Here is a 22721-nt window from a genome sequence, read left to right as displayed (position 1 = left end):
TGGCCAGGGTATGAGACGAGCCCCTCTGAGCCTGATCCACGCAGCGTGTGAGTCTGTCACAGCCCCAGCTGCACAGCCTGTCTCTTTAGCTCATGCTGTAGAGCCGCATGCTGTGAGCTGTAGAGAGCCCCAGGTCAGGCATCTGCTGCGTTATCCCAGGTGGAGGCAGGCACAGAGCCAGGCCCCTTCTGCAGGGGGGACAGTGGTGTGGGTACCACTGGGGTTACCTCGGAAGTGGCCCTGTTCTGCTGCAGGCTTCCTCTGCACTGGTGGGGGTCGGGTCAGACGATGGATGGGGCATGTTCCCTGCACTGCGGGCCCCTCACACAGTCTGGGGAGTGTTAACCATCCCTGCTCTCTCCTTACAGGTCCCGACCCAGGGTGTCCCCATGGCGACGTGGTGGCGGCTCTGTGTGTGCAGCCTGGGGATCCTCCTCCTGGCGCCATGTTCTCTCTCTGGTAACAACATTTGAATCCCAATTATTGCCCTCCCTGTCCCCCATGTATGCTGCCCCCTGCAGAGCTGGGGTAGGGGGATCTGAGGCCCAGCCACCCCCACCCCCGGGGGTCCAGGTCCAAGAGGCTGTGGGGTGGGGATGACGTTGAGGTGACTGGGGCATGTCCTAGCTCTGGGTGGGAGGATTGTTGGATCTTGCAGCAAGTCGCCAGGCTCCTGTTGCCCCTGAGAGAGGTTCCCAGACACTAATTCCTTCCTGTATCACCATGGCACCCGAAGGCACCAGGATGCCAGACGTGCCCCACTGGGAACCTGGATTCTCATGCCTGCAAGGCTGAGATTTTCCCAGCTGCCTGAGGGGTGGGGGTGCCCAGTTCCCATTACGATGAATGGGAGCTGCACCATCACCTACTCCAACCCTTCAGCCACCATGAGTCAGGAATCAATAATCAGGAAACTGGCTAAAAACTCATCAGATTTAAAAAAAAATAACCCACCTTTTGGGGTCTTCTTGTTTCCTTTGTTTTTTGAGCTTTCCATCACACTTGGGTCACATTTTCAAGCTTTTCTCTGCAACCAATAGAGCTAGAAACTGATTTTTGTTTTAAATGAAAGCTGAGATTCTCACAGAATCACATGACTCCAGGAGCTGGGGCTTTATGAAAAACACATAGTAGCTCAAGGATAGGCACCCTCTCCTCTTTCTGCTCATTCAGTCTGCTCCTGGGGTTGTCCATTGCAGAGAAATTCTCCCTGGCTGGCTCCCCGCACCCCGTGGTGGGGGTAGTTGGCCAGGATGTGGTGTTACCCTGCCAGCTCTCGCCCGCGGCTCGGCTTCTCGGCATGGAAGTGCTGTGGAGGAAAATTGAACCAGGATTTGTCGTGATTCGCGAGTACTTGGAGGAAGGTACCAAGGACCTGCCAGGGGAGGGTTACCAGACCCGGACAGAGCTGTTCCCACAGGAGTTCAGCAGTGGGAACGTCTCCCTGAAGCTGAAACGGCTCCAAGTGGCAGATGCTGGGACATACCAGTGCCTTGTGAGGAACCTAGAGTGGACCCAGGAAGCCAGCACTGATTTACAGGTCACAGGTGAGACACTGCACTGAGGGGCACTGTGTCTGGGCAGCCAGAGCCTCCTCTGCCACGGGGGTGGGGGTGCCCCAGCACTGAACCCACACTGCTATAGGGTGCTCTGTGCAGGACTCAGTAGGGAGCACTTTCCCCTCGCACTCAGCCCTGACCCCACTGTGGTGCTAGCTGGGTCAGTGCTTCATTAAACAACCTCTTTTCAGTGAGACATGAAGCTACAGCCCTCAGCTCTCATGCTCATTGTGGTGCTGTTTGAGGGAGTGGGGCCTGTCGGAGAAAAACTTATTTCTCACTTTTTGGTTGGGTGCAGCAGAGTCAGATTCTTTATTTTCTCTTTACAATTGTATTGAGGGAGGGAGTGCCCTAGGACACAGGGTTGCCCCAGTCCCAGGTCTCTCCACAGGTAAACAATTACAGCAAGCATTTATACTTTTGTTACAGACAATAATAAGCAGCAGCTGCATTTTGTTTATACATAGGCCATCTTGATATGTTATTTTTCTCACTTCTATTTAGACGCCAGTCTACATTCCTCATTATCGACACAAGGTCGCAACAACTTCTCACACAGTTCTTTCCCACTCGCCTCACACAATCCTCGCTTCTACAAATCTCACATTAGTAGGGTTATAACTAGCCTAACTCTTGCTAACAGAGACTGTCATGCATTAAGATCCCCTACAAATCCCTGTCAGTTCTTTCTCTACTTCCACAGGCCTTTATCTCCATGTTCTGCCCAGATCCCAGTTCAGGTGATAATTATGGTCGGCTCAGGGCTGCCCGGAGGGGAGGGCAAGTGGGGCAATTTGCCCCAGGTCCCGAGCCCCGTAGGCGCCCCCACGAGAGTTTTTCGGGGCCCCTGGAGCAGGGTCCTTCACTCGCTCCGGGGGCCCCGGAAAAGTCTCGCGGAGCCCGGGCCCCGGATCTTCTTCCGTTCCCGGTCTTCGCCGGTGGGGGCGTCCTTCCTCCAGGGCGGAAGGACCCCCCGCCGGCGAATTATCGCCAAATCGGGACCCGCCATCGAAGTGCAGCCGGGTCTCAGGCGGTAATTCGGCGGCGGGGGTGGGGGGGTGAGGTGTCCTTCCGTTCCGGGACTCGCCGCAGAAGTGCCCCCTGCCTTTGAATTACCGCCGAAAACCCGGCTGCACTTCACCGGCAGTCCCGCTTCGGCGTTAATTCGGCAGCGGGGGGCCCCGCCGCCGGTCTTCGGGGCACTTCGGCGGCGGGTCCTGGAGCGAAAGGACCCCCCGCCGCCGAATTACCGCCGAAGCGGGGGCCCCAGCCACTGAAGACCCCAGACCCCTGGAATCCTCTGGGCGGCCCAGGGTCAGCTTCCCTGAAACTGCCCCTGCCGTGTCCAAGGGCTGGGATATTGTTTGTTATTCCCTGTGCACTGACCCCGTGTTCAGTGCTGCATAAGGGCAGTGGAAGGGACAGTCTCTGGCCATTGAGTTCACTGAGTAACCTATCCCGAGACAATACAGTTCAGACACATCAAGCCCCAGGTGAGGGGCCTTCCTGTGATAACGCAGAGCATTGAGATTGTTTTAAATCATCTCCCATTTTCAGTGGCTCCTAGTCCAAAGGAGACATGTGCTTTTAGAGAGAGATTGAAATGAGGGGAGGGTGGGTGTGTGCAGCACTGGGAGAGGGAAATCTAAGCATGAGGGGTGGCTTGGCCTGGGGCATCATTACCAGTGTGTGAGAAGGACACCAGAGGGGACAGTTATTAGAAGGGTGGCATAGGAGGAGTCGTAGCAGTGATGTAGGCAAGGTCACCATCCCTCACCTTCTGCTTCGTACCAAAGTGCAGTGATCCTGACAGCTGCTGGGCTGCACCCCAGATGTAGCTGCATTTCAGCAGCGGGTGCAGTGATCTCTCTGTAGCTGTATAAGCCTGCACCTTCCTCTGTGAGCCTGCAAGGCACAGTGCTCTATGGAAATGCAAGATTATATTATTTAATGGCCCCAGCTCTCAGGATGAGGGATCCCAGGGAGGCTTTGCACATACAGGAATGGAGTTTTCCAGCCACAGCTCCCTATACCCAGCAGTAGCTGGGGAATCACATGGTGCTACCAAAGACACAATTTCCTGATACCCACACCCTCTGTCTCTCCCTGTAGCTGTGGCTCCAGTGTTCATTGATGTGCTGGGCCCCCAGGACCAGGGGATTGGACTGGCCTGTAGATCCACAGGCTGGTTCCCCAAACCCGAACTCCGGTGGGTTGGAAAGAACGGACAGAACCTGTCGATGGATATTGTGATTGACTTGACTCAGGACAGGGAGAACCTGTATAGTGTTGTGAGTCATGTCACTGTCACAGAAGGGGAAGACAATGGAGACATCAGCTGCATAGTGTGGAATGGCCTGCTTGAGACTGAGCGACAATCGGCCATTCACCTCTCAGGTGAGTCCATCTGTGCAGAAGCGGTTGTTGTTAGTGCTGTGGAGAACTATTAAAGTTGCTAAGTTGTTCCTGCTGCTAGTGTTGCTGTTCTGGGAGCTCGGATGCCAGCTGCAGCAGCAGATGGTGCAGCGTGTTAATTCAGCATACCCTGATTTTATTCATAAGAAAGATCACAGGCTCAGTTCAGTGGCGATGGCACTCGGCCTGGTTTATTGTGGACAAAGCCTAGAGCCCCATAGGAGCCACAGTTACACTAACACATGTATGCCTGCGACAAGGAACCCGCTCAGCCTGTGCACCAGGATACTGTCCCCTCAGCTGGACAAAGATGCCTCACTTATGACTTCTCCTTTTATACACTGATACAAGCAAGTTACGTATTACATTCCAGATGTTGTTAGTTATCACCCCTATCCTTGTACCTGCCAGCTGGAACAAAATATCCTCATCCATTGACCTCTCATCCTACAAGGGGTCGATGTGTTCCTGTACCATCTCTTAGGAATGTGTTTACATAGTTACTTGAGAGATCCGTGTGTTTTTGTACTATCCTCTTGAGCCAGGAATGTGCTTACCTGGTGCTAGCTAATAGCTGGTGTATTGTTATTTTTCCAAGGCCAGGCCTACTCTGGTTCACAGCCTTTGGTTCACACTTTTAGTTATAGCTTGGGCTCCAACAATGCCTACAGGGCTCACCACAGGAGGGATAGCTCAGTGATTTGAGTATTGGCCTGCTGAACCTAGGGTTGTGAGTTCCATCCTTGAGGTGGTCACTTAGGGAGCTGGGGCAAAAATTGGTCCTGCTAGTGAAGGCAGGGGGCTGGACTCGATGACCTTTCAAGGTCCTTTCCAGTTCTAGGAGATCAGTATATCTCCAATTATTACCTTTAGTGCAGGGCCTGGAATTGCACTCAGCTAGCACCTCTTTCTGGTACTGAGACAGGAAATGTCCTTCTAACCTAATTTGTGGTGTCGTTAGTGATGGAGGTTTCTGTGATCTGGACAAACTGCCTGTCAGGAGCTAGGGCTGAGTCTTGTGAAATGAACTTGATATTGTTCTTTGAGGAGATGTTGATAAAGGTAACGGGGATGACATCATAGACTCAGGCTGTGCCTACACTAACAACACTACAGCTGCAGCTCTATGGTTTAAACACTTACTATAGCGACGGAAGGGGTTCTTTCATGGCTGTAGTAAATCCATTTCTCTGAGAGGCTGTAGCTAGGCTGACAGAAGAATACTTCCATCAACCTACTAGTGGCTACACTGGGGGTTAGGTTGGCTTAAATACATTGCAGAGGGTGTAAAATTTTTCACAGTTCTGAGCGATGTAATTAAGCTGACCTAACTTTGTAGTGTAGACCAGGTCTCAAACTCCATAAGGGGTTTTACTTAGTCCTGCATGAAACTCTGATAAAAAAAAATTAGCACTGTACAAACTCAATGTAGCCCATGCTATATGGATTAAAAACTGGCTAACTAATAGATCTCAAAGTAATTGTAATGAGGAATCAGCCTCAAATTGTAGTGCTGTCTCAGGGGATCTGTTCTGGGCCAATGCTATTCAATAACTTTATCAATGAGCTAGAAGAAAATATAAAATCATTGCTGGTAAAATTTGCAGATGACCCAAAAATTGGTGGAATGGTAAAAAATGATGGGGACAGGTCAGTAGTGCAGACTGACCTGGATCACTTGGTAAGGTGGGTTCACTCTAATAACATACTGTCAGTGATCCACACCTGTGCTGTCGCTCCAGCGGAAATTCCCATTTTGTCACACATGCATTTCAACATGGCCAAATGCAAGGTCACACGTTTATGAACAAATTGTGTAGGTCACACTTACAGGATGAGAGACTAACCTGGAAATCTGAAAAGGGCTTGGATGTGAGCTCCCAGAGTGAAGACAGTGAATGCAACCCTTGTATGTATAAATGACAATATCTATCAGGAGAAAGGAGGTGACTTTACCTCTGTGTGTGGCATTAGTGTAATGCTGACAGATCCTGGTTGTTGATAGGCAGGATTGAACCTGGGGCCTCTGGAGCTTAGTGCATGAGCCTCTACCACATGAGCTAAAAGCCAGCTGGCTATTAGCTAAAGCTGTAGCACAGACTCATTTTATCTCTCTCTCTCAGGGGCCTTGGTGCCACTAGATGGGATAGAACACCACACCCAGATAGCATGTGGGTTGCATAAGCAAGACCACTATGAAATACTGTGTCCCGTTCTAGTGCCCACACTGTCAGTTGGGGTAATGACAATTTGGAAAGTGCTCAGGAAATAGTTACAAGAATGATTAGAGGTCTGGAAACCCGCCGCACAGTGAGAAACGTAGGAGCTCAAGTTATAGAGCTTCTCCAAGGGAAGGCTAAAAGGTGACTTAATCATGGCCTGTAAGTACCTACATGGGGAGGAGATTTCTGACAGCACATCTTTAATCTAGCAGTCAAACGCTGAACAAGTTCTGATGGCTGGAAGTTGAAGCTAGACAAATTCAGACTAGAAATAAGGTGCAAAATTTTAACAGTGAGAGGAATTAACCGTTGGAACAACTGACCTATGGAGCTGGTGGATTTTCCATCACTTGGAATCTTTCAACCCAAACTGGATGACTCTTTCTATAAGATCTGCTGTGGCTGGACTGGATGCAGGGATCACTGGGGAAGGGTCTCTGGCCTGGGTTATACAGGAAGTCAGACTAGATGGTCATAATGACCCCTTCTGACCTTAACATCTATGAATCCATAGTATACTGAGGCCAACTAGGAAAACATTTGTTCTCTGCTGAACTTATCTGTACTGGACGTGGTGACTGGGAGCTGTGTGACAGTGACCGTCTGAACAGCCAGGTAGTGCTGGGCAGGCTGGGCAAGGAGCCTCTGACTTTTAGCTTGTAGCAGTGGGAGGGATTCGGGCACAGCAGAGTCCTGGCTCTTGGAATTGATGCTGCACTGGCTTCTCCGGTTTCAATGGCTCTATTAGTGGCTGTGATTAGAGCCAGGAGGGGACATGCCTTCAGTCCTGGGAATTTCTGAGGATCTCTGAGCCAGAACTCAGCTGTCAAGCCATGTGACAAACCCCATTCTCCAGCTCCAGGATGGGACCGTGCTTCTCACACTCTGTGCTCTCTGTTTGCCAGGTGATGCCTTCCCCCGTGTTTCCCCCTGGCGGGCTGCATTCTGGGTGATTTTCACTCTGTTTCTCATTGCTGCTGGAGCTTGTGCATATCTTGGATACGCAGGTAATGGGAATGTGTTATTTGCATGTTTAGAGCCTAGTCTGAGAGGGCACTGGGGTGGGGTATGGGAGAGTCTTATTGTTCAGATATTTACCCTCTGTTGATTTTAGGAAATAAACCAAACAATCACATATTGCTCAGTGTTTCCCCTTCCATCCCTGTCTCACTGTGATCTCTGATTCTCTGTCTCACAGGGAAGCAAAAGGCCTCTGAGAAGAAACGCTCTGAAGAGGAAGATCGATTATTTTATGGTAGGTCTCCTGCTCTATCTCTTATTGTGTCTATTGAGATGCATGAGCTTGGTGACTGCTTGGCATTACCTGTGGGCTCAGTGCAATGAAAGGGATGGAGCCAGGTGGTCTTTGCCTGGTGGTTCCTCATCTCCCCCACGTTCTCACACACACTGATGGTAACAGGTTGGTAAATGTGTATTTTGCAGCAGATACGCAATGGTCCGTGCTTGTGAGATTCCCTGTGTGTGGAGGCAGCATGATGACGATTTGCAATGACAATTCTGGGTCAGATTCTATCCCACCCACCCTGGGCAGTTGCTTAGTGATTGTATTCTCCTTAAAGGAAACGACACTGCAAGGTCAATGATGCTCTGTGAGGATGATTCCATAGAACCATAGAATATCAGGGTTAGAAGGGACCTCAGGAGGTCATCTAGTCCAACCCCCTGCTCAAAGCAGGACCAATTCCCAACTAAATCATCCCAGCCAGGGCTTTGTCAAGCCTGACCTTAAAAACCTCTAAGGAAGGAGAGTTCACCACCTCCCTAGGTAACCCATTCCAGTGCTAGTCCTAGTGAAAAAGTTTTTCCTAATATCCAACCTAAACCTCCTCCACTGCAACTTGAGACCATTACTCCTTGTTCTGTCATCTGCCACCACTGAGAACAGTCTAGATCCATCCTCTTTGGAACCCCTTTCAAGTAGTTGAAAGCAGCTATCAAATCCCCCCTCATTCTTCTCTTCTGCAGACTAAACCATCCCAGTTCCCTCAGCCCCTCCTCATAAGTCATGTGCTCCAGCCCCTTAATCATTTTTGTTGCCCTCCTCTGGACTCTTTCCAATTTGTCCACATCCTTCTTGTAGTGGGGGGCCCAAAACTGGACCCACTACTCCAGATGAGGCCTCACCAATGTCGAATAGAGGGGAATGATCAAGTCCCTCGATTTGCTGGCAATGCCCCTACTTATACAGCCCAAAATGCTGTTAGCCTTCCTGGCAACAAGGGCACACTGCTGACTCAGATCCAGCTTCTCATCCACTGTAACCCCTAGGTCCTTTTCTGCAGAACTGCTGCCCAGCCATTTGGTCCCTAGTCTGTAGCAGTGCATGGGATTGTAGCAGTGCATGGGATCCCTGAATGCAGTTGAATGCACAGGACACAGAGAGAGTGTTTAACCACTGGAACAAGCTCCCCAGGGCAGTGGTGAATTCTCCATCTCCTGATGGCATCCAATCCAGACTGGGCACCTTTCTGGAAGGTGCTGTAGCTAAACCTGAGTTATTGGGCACAGTGTGGGGGAAACTGGGTGGGATTCTCTGGCCTGTGATACACAGCAGGTAAGAGGAGATGAACTAATTGATCTGCTTGGCCTGAAATTCTATGAATTGAGCAATAGACACAGCAGCACCCCATGTCTAATTTATTCCACTATGAACTTTTCAGTATTTAAGAACAATATTGGTTTGCATTGTGATGGTGCTGAATGGTGCAGACCCGTTCTGCTGGGCACTGCACTCACATGCAGGGAAATACAGATGAAAGGTGCAGAGAATGGATACAACATGCCAGCACAGTGGCTGGGGTTCTCACGGCGATCACAGCCCGGAAGAGCCCCACGGATCCCCCTCTTATCTCCTTTGCCCTCTGCCATGTCCCCTTGCGGCCACCATTCCACCAACTGGGGAAGGCTGGACAGGACTCCCCTAGCAATCAGTGCTGTTCTGTAACTAGCCAGTGGGGTCACTGTGGAGTAACTGACCCTGCCCCATGGTTCTACTACCGCTGTGGCACCAGCACAAGACCTTCTCTGCACAGCCCTGCCCCAGTTTAACTCAAGGTGTGTTTTGTAACCTAATTAGTTAAACTGGTGTAAGATTCTGTGTAGACAAGGGCTAAGGAGTGAGAGCCTCCCCCAGGTCTCCTGCCTGTTGGTGCATATCACTGACCGCCAGCCCTGCTCCTGTCAAACCTGCCGGCTCCTGCACTGGGGCTGGGAGTGTGGGTGTGGGATGTCTGTGATTAACCCCAGTGATAAGGGAGTGTACAGCACCACCCAGTGTGTCTCTCTGGGTCTGACTCTTTTTTTCCCCATTTCAGACCCTAAAAAGACTGAGAAGAAGACTTTGGAATCAGGTATTTTGCTAAACCCCTAGTGACCGTGTATCTGCACTTTCACACTATAATGAGATGGGAAAATCACCACATGAGCTGAATGAACTTCAGTCACTTTCATGCTCATTTCCCCCCTGCCCTGGAAACAAACAATACAGAATTTGTAGCTCACATTTCAGTATCATCCAAAATAACAGAGACTGAATTTCATGCACATGGAATGGTGGGACTCCCTCAAGCAATGTTTACTCTGCCCAATGGTTCAGATTACAGGGGTGTGAATAGGAATGTGCACCAAAGTGCTGCCCTGTAACAACCTTGTGTGGATTCCGTGGGTATGAAGTAAAAGATTCTTAGTTAGCAATGTAACGAAGGCCTAACTGAAGAGAGATGGGTGAGTGTGAACCAGCAGCATCCACATGTGACAGTCCCAGCGTAGCACTTTCGTACATGCTGCAAATCACACCCCCGTAGGCTGTGTTGCCCAGGGTCATAAATCCAAAGCAGTGGTAACTTAACTGTTTCACTCCAGGTGGTGTCAGGAATAAATCAATGGGAACATAGCATTTCCAGCCAGGGTTGCTGAGAGCGGGTTCTGGCCCCGGTGAAAAAACTTTTCCAGGCCCCCCAGGAAGGGCAGACTGGCTAAACAGGGCTGACGAGAGTGGGGGGAAGCTGGGGAAACCGGGCCTTGGGGCCCCTTCCGGACCGCTGGGCCCCGGTAATTGGTATCAGCTTTACCACCCCTCCGCCATCGGCCCTGCTTCCAGCTTGTATGAAAGCTTGATACAAATAAGTGATTCTAAGTGTGCTCTTATCTAAAATGACTATTTATTAGATTTAAGTACTCACAAACAGAGGTTTAGAACATCCCAAATAATTGCCTACAATCTGAGATGGTATTGAGTAATTAACAGCAGGACAATGGCGAGTTGCTTCCAAGCCAGAGAGTAGGGTGTCAAGAAAAAGTCTCTCCAGAGAACCGCTCCAAAATACCCTCTATTACAGGAGTAGGCAACCTATGGCACGCATAAGAACAGAAGAACATAAGAAAGGCCGTACCGGGTCAGACCAAAGGTCCATCTAGCCCAGTATCTGTCTACCGACAGTGGCCAATGCCAGGTGCCCCAGAAGGAGTGAACCTAACAGGCAATGATCAAGTGATCTCTCTCCTGCCATCCATCTCCATCCTCTGACGAACAGAGGCTAGGGACACCATTCTTACCCATCCTGGCTAATAGCCATTTATGGACTTAGCCACCATGAATTTATCCAGTCCCCTTTTAAACATTGTTATAGTCCTAGCCTTCACAACCTCCTCAGGTAAGGAGTTCCACAAGTTGACTGTGCGCTGCGTGAAGAACTTCCTTTTATTTGTTTTAAACCTGCTGCCTATTAATTTCATTTGGTGACCCTTAGTTCTCGTATTATGGGAATAGGTAAATAACTTTTCCTTATCCACTTTCTCAACATCACTCATGATTTTATATACCTCTATCATATCCCCCCTTAGTCTCCTCTTTTCCAAGCTGAAGAGTCCTAGCCTCTTTAATCTTTCCTCGTATGGGACCCTCTCCAAACCCCTAATCATTTTAGTTGCCCTTTGCTGAACCTTTTCTAGTGCCAGAATATCTTTTTTGAGGTGAGGAGACCACATGTGTACACAGTATTCGAGATGTGGGCGTACCATGGATTTATATAAGGGCAATAATATATTCTCAGTCTTATTCTCTATCCCCTTTTTAATGATTCCTAACATCCTGTTTGCTTTTTTGACCGCCTCTGCACACTGCGTGGACATCTTTAGAGAACTATCCACGATGACGCCAAGATCTTTTTCCTGACTTGTTGTAGCTAAATTAGCCCCCATCATGCTGTATGTATAGTTGGGGTTATTTCTTCCAATGTGCATTACTTTACATTTATCCACATTAAATTTCATTTGCCATTTTGTTGCCCAATCACTTAGTTTTGTGAGATCTTTTTGAAGTTCTTCACAATCTGCTTTGGTCTTAACTATCTTGAGTAGTTTAGTATCATCTGCAAACTTGGCCACCTCACTGTTTACCCCTTTCTCCAGATCATTTATGAATAAATTGAATAGGATTGGTCCTAGGATTGACCCTTGGGGAACACCACTAGTTACCCCTCTCCATTCTGAGAATTTACCATTAATTCCTACCCTTTGTTCCCTGTCCTTTAACCAGTTCTCAATCCATGAAAGGACCTTCCCTTTTATCCCATGACAGCTTAATTTACGTAAGAGCCTTTGGTGAGGGACCTTGTCAAAGGCTTTCTGGAAATCTATGTACACTATGTCCACCAGATCCCCCTTGTCCACATGTTTGTTGACCCCTTCAAAGAACTCTAATAGATTAGTAAGACACGATTTCCCTTTACAGAAACCATGTTGACTATTGCTCAAGAGTTTATGTTTTTCTATGTGTCTGACAATTTTATTCTTTACTATTGTTTCAACTAATTTGCCCGGTACCGACGTTAGACTTACCGGTCTGTAATTGCCGGGATCACCCCATGAGCCCTTTTTAAATATTGGCATTACATTAGCTAACTTCCAGTCATTGGGTACTGAAGCCGATTTAAAGGACAGGTTACAAACCTTAGTTAATAGTTCCGCAACTTCACATTTGAGTTCTTTCAGAACTCTTGGGTGAATGCCATCTGGTCCCGGTGACTTGTTAATGTTGAGTTTATCGATTAATTCCAAAACCTACTCTAGTGACACTTCAATCTGTGACAGTTCCTCAGATTTGTCACCTACAAAAGCCAGCTCAGGTTTGGGAATCTCCCTAACATCCTCGGCCGTGAAGACTGAAGCAAAGAATCCATTTAGTTTCTCCGCAATGACTTTATCGTCTTTAAGTGCTCCTTTTGTATTTTGATCATCAAGGGGCCCCACTGGTTGTTTAGCAGGCTTCCTGCTTCTGATGTACTTAAAAAACATTTTGTTATTACCTTTGGAGTTTTTGGCTAGTCGTTCTTCAAACTCCTCTTTGACTTTTCTTATTACACTCTTGCACTTAAGTTGGCAGTGTTTGTGCTCCTTTCTATTTGCCTCACTAGGATTTGACTTCCACTTTTTAAAGGAAGTCTTTTTATCTCTCACTGCTTCTTTTACACGGTTGTTAAGCCACTCTTTTTTAGTTCTTTTACTGTTTTTCTTAATTTGGGGTATACATTGAAGTTGGGCCTCTATTATGGTGTCTTTAAAAAGGGCCCATGCAACTTGCAGGGATTTCACTTTGGTCACTGTACCTTTTAACTTTTGTCTAACTAACCCCCTCATTTTTGTATAGTTCCCCCTTTTGAAATTAAAGGCCACAGTGTTGGGCAGTTGAGGTGTTCTTCCCACCACAGGGATGTTGAATGCTATTGTATTATGGTCACTATTTCCAAGCGGTCCCGCTATAGTTACCTCTTGGACCAGCTCCTGCGCTCCAGTCAGGATTAAATCTAGAGTTGCCTCTCCCCTTGTGGGGGATGTGAGCTGAAGGCAGCATGTTAGCTGATTTTCAGTGGCATTTATACTGCCTGGGTCCTGGCCACCGATCTAGGGGGCTCTGCATTTTAATTTAGTTTTAAATGAAGCTTTTTAAACATTTTTAAAACCTTATTTACTTTACATACAACAATCATTTAGTTATATATTATAGACTTATAGAAAGAGACCTAAAAACGTTAAAATGTATTATTGGCACGCGAAACGTTAAATTAGAGTGAATAAATGCATCCGGTGAAGTGGGTATTCACCCACGAAAGCTCATGCTCCAAAACTTCTGTTAGTCTATAAGGTGCCACAGGACTGTTTGCTGCTTTTACAGATCCAGACTAACACGGCTACCCCTCTGATAAGTGAATAAATGAAGACTTGGCACAGCACTTCTGAAAGGTTGCCAACCCCTGCTCTATTATCTAGTCTTTTTATACACAGCTCCTAGTGACCCCATTGATCATCACTTCTCCTCACTTCAATAAACTACTTATCACTAAAACATTCCTAACCATTTTAGCCATAAGGAGCTTCTGTATCAAAGATGCCCAAACACAAGGTTTCCATCCACTTATTTTATTTCACTCCCATAATTTGTTGACTCTTTCCTGCCCTCCTCCCTTTCTAATTAGCAGAAATCACAAGCCTGCAGCTAGTATTTGACCTTGCCTCCAAAAGCCCTGCTTGTCCAAATTAACTCTTAACTACGTGGTGTTCTGTTTTATTAATTCCTGGTGGCTGAATGCACGCTCTGTGGCTGTGACTAGCTTAGTCAAGTTCTGGGGTAACACACACCTCAATTCCGGGGTAACAGCTGAACAATGGGGCTCTGTAGACAAAACCTTAGTCAGGGGCTGGACAAACTTCCTCCATGCAGGTCTGTGGATGTGTCTCAGTTCTGAAATGCAAAATCGCTGCTGTGCCAGTGCTGGACTCCACAGTCCTGTCCTCTTCCCCCTCTCACCGAGGCTAAGCCTTGGCTGCGAATGAACACAGAGTCTGTGTTTGGGCTCTGTGAGGTACACTCTGATGGGCCCCACCACCCACATTGTCCTCACAAGAGCTGGGGCAGAACCTGACCCTACATCTCTAGCACTGGGCAGTAAATCCAGTGCCACACAGCGCCACGGAGCTGTTCCCAAGTTAAGCTCCTGCCAGCCACTGACCCTAGAGTTACACACTTGTGCAAATCAGCACCACAAAGGGATTGCACGGCTCAGAAATAGGAAGTCTGAGTCTGGGTGACACACTGCAGCAGTGCAGGCCTCTCTCTAAGTGACACATGTTCTGGCAGTGCTATCAGTGGGGGAGGGTGGGGGGTGATGCCCCCAGGGGCCATTTGTGGGCTCTGTGTAGGGGCTGGTCTGGGACCATGTCCGTTGTTCATTAACAACAGTTTTGTCTGACGTGTCCTGCCAGCTCTGAGACCCTTGGTGCATTGGGTCTGTCTACACTACAGGAGGAAGCGAGCTTCCCAGCGCGGGTAGCCAGACACATGCTAGGTACGGGGTGGGGGTGGCTCAGCATTGCTACTCGAGTGTGTTCCTGGGGGTCTGAGCTGGTTTGTACTTGAGCAGCCAACCCAAGCTGCTGCACCTGCTCCCCCCAGCTACCCGGCTACTTTTAGTGCACTGGCTTAAGCAGAGCTAGCGTGTGTCTGTCTGTCCAAACTGGGAAGCTCACTCCCAGCTGCAGTGTAGACGTACCCAGAGTTTGGAACAGCCCCATGTCACTGTGCTCAGAATAACCACGCTGAACCCACAATGGTCTCCTTCTCTTCTCTCCCCAGAGTGCCAGGAGCTGCGTGAGAAGCTTGGTAAGTTCATCCACCTTCCCACTAGAGCCCCTGGGCAGCGGCTCCCAGCCACACACGGTGCTGAGCAGATACAGAAACACCGACACTGCAGGGCAGGGCTGAGTGAACAATTTGGGCCAAAATCAAAGTCATATTAGAGTCACCCCAGTCCCATGGCAGCACTGTGAGCTCTCTGCAGCAGACACAGTGTCACCTCCTCTCATGTCTGGATAGACAGACAGGTGTCATCTGGCCTTTGACAATCCAATGCCGATCACATTGTTCTGATGCTGGAGAAGGGGATTAGCCACTTTCTATAGATGACTGCGGCAGTGCAGGCTGTCCTTTCCCAGAACATGGAGATGAGCATGTATTTTGCAGCAGATACCCAAGGGTCTGTGCTTGTGAGATTCCCTGCATGTGGGGGCAGCATGGAAATGGTTTGCAATGACAATTCTGGGTCAGATTGTCTGTGGATGAGCCACATTTCCATGTGTTGTTGCCAAGACTGGACCCCAGATCTGAGCTCTAAACCCCTCTCCAGATCTATCTATGCCCCGGTTATACCTGGAGTGTGTAGCTTTGATGCTCCAAAGGGTTATTAGTAATTCTCTTTAGACGGAAGGGTTGAGAATGTCAGAGCTGCACAGATCCAGACATGCACGTTCCATCTAAGTTAAATGTTTTGCAAATCCCAGCCTGATTTTTATCCTGTCAGTGTCCCTTCAAAATCCCCCAGTCCGCTGCGGGCCTCAACAACCAAACAGCAGCTTCTTACAGCCCTGGATTCTGCTCTGGGTGACACTGGTGTCAATCCAGATTCGCCCCAGTGACGCATCTGGAGTTATGGATTTACAGCAGTGTCACTGAGAGCAACATTCGCTCCAGTCCCCAACACCAAGAGACAATATAAAGGCATCACTGAGAGCTGGTCATTGCTGTCAGCAGAGATCTCTGGTCTCTGGGGTGACAGGGCCTGTCTCTCACTTCACACAGCCGGGACATTTCTCCTTTTGTAGAGAAGGCTCATGAACCACGTGTAAAGTGATCACACAGTCACGCAGCAGGTCCCAGAACTGAGCCTTCTGCCTAAATGACAGGGAATAATTCTGTCTCTTTCCATTTCAGACAGGGCGGTCACACAGCTAGGTAAGAGAACGTGTTTCCATGTCACATTTCACATCACTCGGTTCCTTTCTATCTGCCAATGACCCTCCTCCCAGAACGGCATCTCCTGTGGGAGCGAATTCCCCACGTTGCCCCTGACCATGTTTGTTTCTCTTCCCTTGCAGAGTTCAGGAGGGCTTGGAGCTACATGGGTGAGTGGGGCTGCGAGGGGCTGAGCAGACACCATGCTGGGGTTAGTGGTATCGGCGTTACGTAGCTGAGCTGTCAGAGGTGTGGAGTCCCCAGGGGGCAGGTGGGGCAGGGCAGATGCTGGCTGCAGAGCTGTGGGGCTGGATGCCATGTATGGTCCCTAAACACGCTGCCCTGAGCTGTAAGTCTCACCCCTGGGCAGCTCCCTTGCAATCCTCCCTCACTCAGTCCTGATACCCCCCCATCTCTCATTGACCCTTCAGTGATGATCCATCCCTACCCTGTCATCTGCCCCTACAGCCCAGCTCAGCCCTCTCTCCGCAGCCTGCAGTCTTCCCCCCGGGCACCCTCCATGGCCCCCCAGAGCCCAAACACCTCTCAGGGACAGATCCTGTGCAGGGGGGAGTGAGAGGAGCAAAGAGCCCAACCCCCACTGCCCCTCCCCCCACATCTGATGAGGCCCAGCCACAGCCCTGGAGCTCCCAACCAGATCTAGGCTATCGGTGTCAGTCCAACTAGTCACCCAAACCCTTAACACTCTGGCTTTGGCTACACTTACACTTCAAAGCGCTGCCGCGGCAGCACTTTGAAGCGCTAAGTGTAGTCAAAGCACCAGCGCTGGGAGAAAGCTCTCCCAGCGCTGTCCGTACTCCACCTCCCTGTGGGGAATAACGGACAGCGCTGGGAGCCGCGCTCCCAGTGCTGGGGCTTTGACTACACTGGCGCTTTGCAGCGCCGCAATTTGCAGCGCTGGAGAGGGTGTGTTTTCACACCCTGCTGCAGCGCTGCAAATTTGTAAGTGTAGCCAAGCCCTCTGTCATTCACTCCGGCTGTGCTGGCTGGAATCTCTCCTGTGGGATCGTAGGGTCCCTGGCTGATCAATGGCTAATGGGGTTATTCTGTTTTTTTTCCCCCAGTCCACATCACCCTGGATCCAGATTACAAACACCCCGAACTCACTGTGTCTGAGGAGGGCAGAACAGTCCAGCACAACCCCCCGTCCCCAGGGCCGGCTGCCTCCTCTGGGGCTCTGATTACTGTCGGGAGGGAGGGGTTTGTGTCCAGGAGGGATCATGGTGGGGAGGGCAGGATTTGCAGGTGGTACTGGGAGATAGAGGTGGGGGACAGCGCAGACTGGGAGCTGGGGGTGCTGAGTGAGACTGTGAGGGACAAAGTGAGACAGGAGAGGCTGGAGAGACTCCCTGAGGGGGGATGCTGGGCACTGGGGAGATCTGGGGGGCAGTATCACCCCAGGGAGGCCAACACTGTGATTCAGAGCTGGGGTGTGACACCGACAGTGGTTGGGGTGTATCTGGATCTAGAAGGGGGGAGTCTCTCATTCTATAGTGTCAGTTCAATGGCCCTTATCCTGGAGATTCCTGTGGAAGGTTCTGAGAGATTGTTCCCATTCCTCAGCCCTGGTCACGCTGCGGAGAGGGACCCGGGAAAATCCCTCAGCATCTGCCCCCCCAGCGACTGGGATTTCCCCCCAAAATTAATGACTAGTGGGTCTGTTAGTCAGAGAGATCCAGGGGCAGGAAACGACACAGGGCCACCTGCAACAGGAGACACAGCCGCAATGCCTGGAGACAAGCAAGTGAAAGGAAACAGCACAGGGCCAACTGTGAGAGAAAATGTCCAAAAGCTCCTGCCCACCAACTGGATCCAAAAGTGGAGGAAGGGGCATAAAACAGAGCAGGAGCATCCACAACTGGAAACAACCCCCAAAGAGAAGGGGGAAAAGAAACGCCAAAACCCCCAGGACTGAAACCCACCCTGCCAAACTCCAGGGAATCACGCAGAGAAAAATGCTCAGAACTTGACTCCCGAGGGGTCTCTGGAGCTGACTCTTGGGCCAGGAAATACGACGGGGGAATCAGACCCAAACGCCCACACCTGGGAAAGAACCTCGCCCCACAGGGAATGTGGGGAAATGGCGACATATCAGATGTTCCCTCCCCCCTGAACTCAAAGGAAAACCTCAGCGATTCGTGATAACGCTTTGCCCCGCCCCAAGTTACATTGGAATGTGCTGATTGGAGGGAATTGTGATAATGCGACTGTTAAACATAGGAAATTCAATACACACCGGTCGGGGGATGTAGAGGGGAAGGGTCTCGCAGGGGCACTGATTCACTCCCATTGCACACGCACGCTCTCTCTCTCTCACTCTCTCTGCTCCTGCTCCTGCCCCTGCCAGCCTCTGGCACTGGGCTGGATTAAGGCAGGGGCTTTAGGGGCTGCAGCCTGGGCTCCACAAAAATAAATCACAGGCAGCGATCTCCTGGGCGCTCAGGCTGCCTGCCCTGGCCCCACGCCGCTCCCAGAAGCAGCTGGCTGCTGGCACATCTCTGCGGCCCCTGGCAGGAGGGGGAGATAGCTCCATACGCTGCCCCCGCCTCAGCACCATCTCCGCAGCTCCCATTGGCCAGGACGGTGCTTGCAGGTGTGGGAAGTGCAGATGTGCCAGCAACCAGCCGCTTCTGGGAGCGGGCTGGGGCTATGGCAGTCAGGCAGCCTGCTGAGCCCTGCCACGCCCCCGGCTGGGAGCCACCTGTGGTAAGCGCCTCCCAGCCGGAGCCTACACATTACAGCTGTTCCCAAACCCCAACCCCCTGCCCCAGGTAAGAATCCCCCTTCTGCACCCAAACTCCCTCCCAGACCCCACACCCCCTCCTGCACCCCAGTCCTCTGCCCCACCCCACTCCTGCACCAAACTCCCTCCCAGACCCCGTGCCCCCTCCTGCACCCCAGTCCTCTGCCCCAGCTCACTCCTGCACCAAACTCCCTCCCAGGAAAAAGACTTGTATACCGGGGCCCCACAAAATCAAATAGCTCTGGGCCCACAGGAGAGTTAATATGGCTCTGCTCAGGCAGCATGAGTAGGTGACAGGATCAGGCCCTCTGTTGTCAGACTGGGTTGTGATAGCCTCACACTGAGCAGCACCCTGGGGCTGAACCCGCCCTATAACCGCTGGAGCCCTCCCCTGGGCTCTGGCAGGGCTGGCTGGTCTCACTGGGAGCAGCGATGATGGACAATACTGCAGAAGCTTCTCGTGGAACAAGGACATGGGGAAGTTCAGATGCTGTTGGAAGTTGTAGCGAAGGGGGATGGGGTGCAGGAGGAGAACAGGCTGCCAGGTGCAGCATTGCCAAGTCTCCTAGTATTAGCTGTTCCCTTAAAGCCCCAGCTCCTGGAGTCCTGGGATTGTGGGAGAATCTCAGCTTTGGTTTAAAGCAAATAAACAGTAAGTTTCTAGCCTGTGGCTGTGGTGTGGAGCTGGAAAGTGTGACCCCAATGCCTCTGTGTGCTGTGTCTGGCTTTACTGCTGGGTGTGCTGCATTTAAACCCTAGGGCCTGTGTCATAAACAGATAGTTAAGGGTTAATGTCTCTTTTACCTGTAAAGGGTTAAGAAGCTCAGTAAACCTGGCTGACACCTGACCAGAGGACCAATAGGGGGACAAGATACTTTCAAATCTTGGTGGAGGGAAGTCTTTGTTTTGTGCTGTTTATTTTGGGGGTTGTTCGTTCTCGGGACTGAGAGGGACCAGACATCAGTCCAGGCTCTCCAAATCTTTCTGAATCAATCTTATGTTTCAAACTTGTAAGTAGCACAGGCAAGGCGTGTTAGTCTTATGTTTGTTTTCTCAACCTGTAAATGTTCCTTTTTGCTGAGAGGATTTTACCTCTGTTTGCTGTAACTTTGAACCTGAGGCTAGAGGGGGTTTCCTCTGGGCTATATAAATTTAAGTACCCTGTAAAGAATTTTCCATCCTGATTTTACAGAGATGATTTTTACCTTTCTTTTTCTTTAATTAAAAACTTTTTTTTTAAGAACCTGATTGATTTTTCTTTGTTGTAAGATCCAGGGAATTGGGTCTGGACTCACCAGGAGTTGGTGGGGGAAAGGAGAGGGGAATGGTTAATTTCTCCTTGTGTTAAGATCCAAGGGGTTTGGATCTGTGTTCCCCAGGGAAGGTTTTGAGGAGACAGAAAGTGTGCCAGACACTGATCTCTGGCTGGTGGCAATATTACCAGATCTAAGCTAGGAATTAAGCTTAGAAGGGTCCATGCAGGTCCCCACATCTGTACCCTAAAGTTGAGAGTGGGGGAGGAAACCTTGACAGCCTGGCTGTCGGTTTATTGCAGGTTGTGATGGGATCCGGCAGCGCATGGGGGGTGGGGAGCCCTGGGCAGCGTCGCCCACAAATGCTGGGTCTGCGCTTGGTAAAAGGTGTGATGAGCCAGCTGGACCCAGACAGCACTCTCAGCGTCAGATCCCAGTGGAGACAAGGCCGCCTCGGCATCAGATTATTTTACCTCCCTGTAGCTGGTGGAGGGGAACCCCAGGGAGGTGTTAACGGTGTCAAAACACATACCTCATAGCACAGGAAATAAGCCCCAGCCTGGCACACTCTGTTCTGGCTACTCCCAGTCCCGGAGGTGTTTTGCCAGACACTGAAGAGGAATCGCCTGAGCTGGGCCATTCTGAAATTCCAGGAACTGCAGCCAAAACCCAGCAACCAGAGGGACAAAATGAAACCAGTGCGAGCTAGAGGCATTTGCAGGAGTAATGGGGCCATTCCTGGAGCCCCAGAGATCCCTCCAGGCCCCATTTCCACTTTACTCTCTCTTCCTCCAGCCCCTTCCAGGCCAGATCCACCCTCCAAGGAGAACTCCTTCCAGGCCTCATCATCGCTGTATGGCCCGTATCCAAGGTCACCCATGCATGTCCCAGGCACTGCCCCATGGGGGCTCATGGGTAGAGCTGTTACAAAGGCTGGGCCATGCATTCGACGAAGTGGGTATTCACCCACGAAAGCTCATGCTCCAATACGTCTGTTAGTCTACAAGGTGCCACAGGACTCTTTGTCGCTTTTACAGATCCAGACTAACACGGCTACCCCTCTGATACTTTACAAAGGCTTTGTTGCAGGAATGTCCTTGCTGAAAAGTGGGGGATTCTCAGAAATGGTGTGGGGAGGTGTCTTTTGGGTTGATTCGGGTTTTGAAAACAAAACTGTCTGGAAATTTCAGGTTTTGTTTCCCCTGCCTTGTTCTCATTTTCAGGGTTGAAGGCAGCTGCAGCAGTGAGACCAACGGGGCCGGGTTCCCTTTGTGTGACAGGCCCCCTCCAGCTCCCTAGTCCTGCCAGTCACATGCCTCTGGGGTGGCTCCATGGCTCTGTGCTGCCATTATGGGGGAGGGGAGATGAAGCATATAAACCATCCAATGGGGCTCCTGCAGGACCTCGCTTGTCTCTGAGACTCAGCCAGCGGGAGCGCTGGGATCTCTGTATCCATCTTTCTGGGGTCTGGCCAGCACACACCTTGGAGAGCGCATGTCCCGCCAGGCCCATATACACCTGCCCCGATCCGTGTCTACCCCCAGAACTGTAGTGTGAGGCTCCTCCAGGTGTTCCAGGGCATCACGGCATCCTCCCAGCTGGAGGGAAAAAGCTTTCACAGCCCGTCAGGCCAGTGCCTGTTAACCGCTAAGAGGTCGCAGGGGGCCTCATGTAGGGCACAGGGCAGGAGGGAGAATGGCAGATAGGGGTAATCCCAGTGAGCCTGCTGGGGTTAGGGATCAGTTCCTCATGGCCAGAGGGGACCTGGTGCTTCACAGACCCCAAACACCTCATGGTTTTATCCTTTTCAGGCGCCATCACAACAAGGGCTTTTGGTCTGAGCCTGGTGGGACTCACTCACTTTCCCACACTCTGTGAGGGCAGCTCTGTCACTGCTCAGACCCCCAGCTCTTGGGCTTCAGAGCCAGGCTCCCCTGGAGAACGTCAGAGATGGAGAGAACGAACCACAGAGACACTGGCTGGGCCAGAAATATCACAGTGTGAGAGGTTCTTCAATCCCACATCACAGCATGTGACAGCCCCGTCTTGCTGGGCTGCTAGCTCGGGGTCAGGCTGGGGAGAGCTCACTGCTGGGCCAGGAAAGAGGTGTTTGCACAGGAGACTCTGCAGATGCTCAAGGCGCTGTCGGCTCATCCTGTGGTCCCCTCTCTGCACAGAGCAGCTGGACTGGGTGTGCAGAGAGTCGCTGGGCAGAAGTCGCTGCTCTCAGCACCGACTCTCCTCTCCCTTCCCTTTCCTGAGCAGCAGCTGGTCACTCTCTAGTCCTGCAGTGTCTAATTCTGCCCGGGGGTTGGGCTGGGGGAGGGAGGCAGGATTCAGCCCAGGGTCCAGGCCCAGGGTCCAGGCCCAGCAGTGGGTGAGACACTCACTCTGTGAGATCAATGAAGCCCCTGCAGCCTATTTCTCATCCTGTCTCTTACACTTGCTCTGTGTTTTCGGGCCCATCCCAGCCAGGCTCTCCCCACACTGGGACACAAACAGCCCCGTGAGTTGGCTTCCAGGGCCAGATGGGACATTCGCTCAGCCAGTCTGACCTGGACAGCCCAGAGACTCCCCCAGCCCCCTGAACTGAGCCAATAGCTCCTGTGGGACCAAAGCCTCTCCCAGGAAGGGAGGGAGAATCCCCCTTGCCCTGGGTGGTCTGTCCCAGGGTTAATCACCCGCCTGGACAGAAATTGGGGC

The 22721-nt window shown here is 50.9% G+C and overlaps 1 protein-coding gene across 1 annotated transcript; it reads left to right on the top strand.

Moving 5' to 3' along the window:
- The first annotated feature begins 348 nt into the window (after nt 1–348).
- LOC123350614 (butyrophilin subfamily 3 member A2-like) lies at nt 349–17937 on the top strand. Its single transcript, XM_044989267.1, has 10 exons — nt 349–459; nt 1200–1547; nt 3672–3956; nt 7102–7203; nt 7395–7451; nt 9532–9567; nt 14847–14873; nt 15981–16001; nt 16145–16171; nt 17087–17937. The coding sequence occupies exons 1-10, from the start codon at nt 390–392 to the stop codon at nt 17935–17937; spliced, it is 1824 nt and encodes a 607-aa protein (XP_044845202.1). The 5' UTR covers nt 349–389.
- The last annotated feature ends 4784 nt before the right edge of the window (nt 17938–22721 follow it).

The sequence above is a fragment of the Mauremys mutica genome, chromosome 15, assembly GCF_020497125.1.
Source record: "Mauremys mutica isolate MM-2020 ecotype Southern chromosome 15, ASM2049712v1, whole genome shotgun sequence".
NCBI lineage: Eukaryota > Metazoa > Chordata > Testudines > Geoemydidae > Mauremys > Mauremys mutica.
This window is presented reverse-complemented; position numbering and strand designations above follow the sequence as displayed.

Excerpts from the sequence above, each read along its gene's own strand:
- LOC123350614 (XM_044989267.1), top strand. The coding sequence starts at position 390 with ATGGCGACGTGGTGGCGGCTCTGTGTGTGCAGCCTGGGGATCCTCCTC. Across the intron at positions 1,548-3,671 it reads CACTGATTTACAGGTCACAG|CTGTGGCTCCAGTGTTCATT; the intron begins GTGAGACACTGC and ends CTCTCCCTGTAG. Across the intron at positions 9,568-14,846 it reads GAAGAAGACTTTGGAATCAG|AGTGCCAGGAGCTGCGTGAG; the intron begins GTATTTTGCTAA and ends TTCTCTCCCCAG.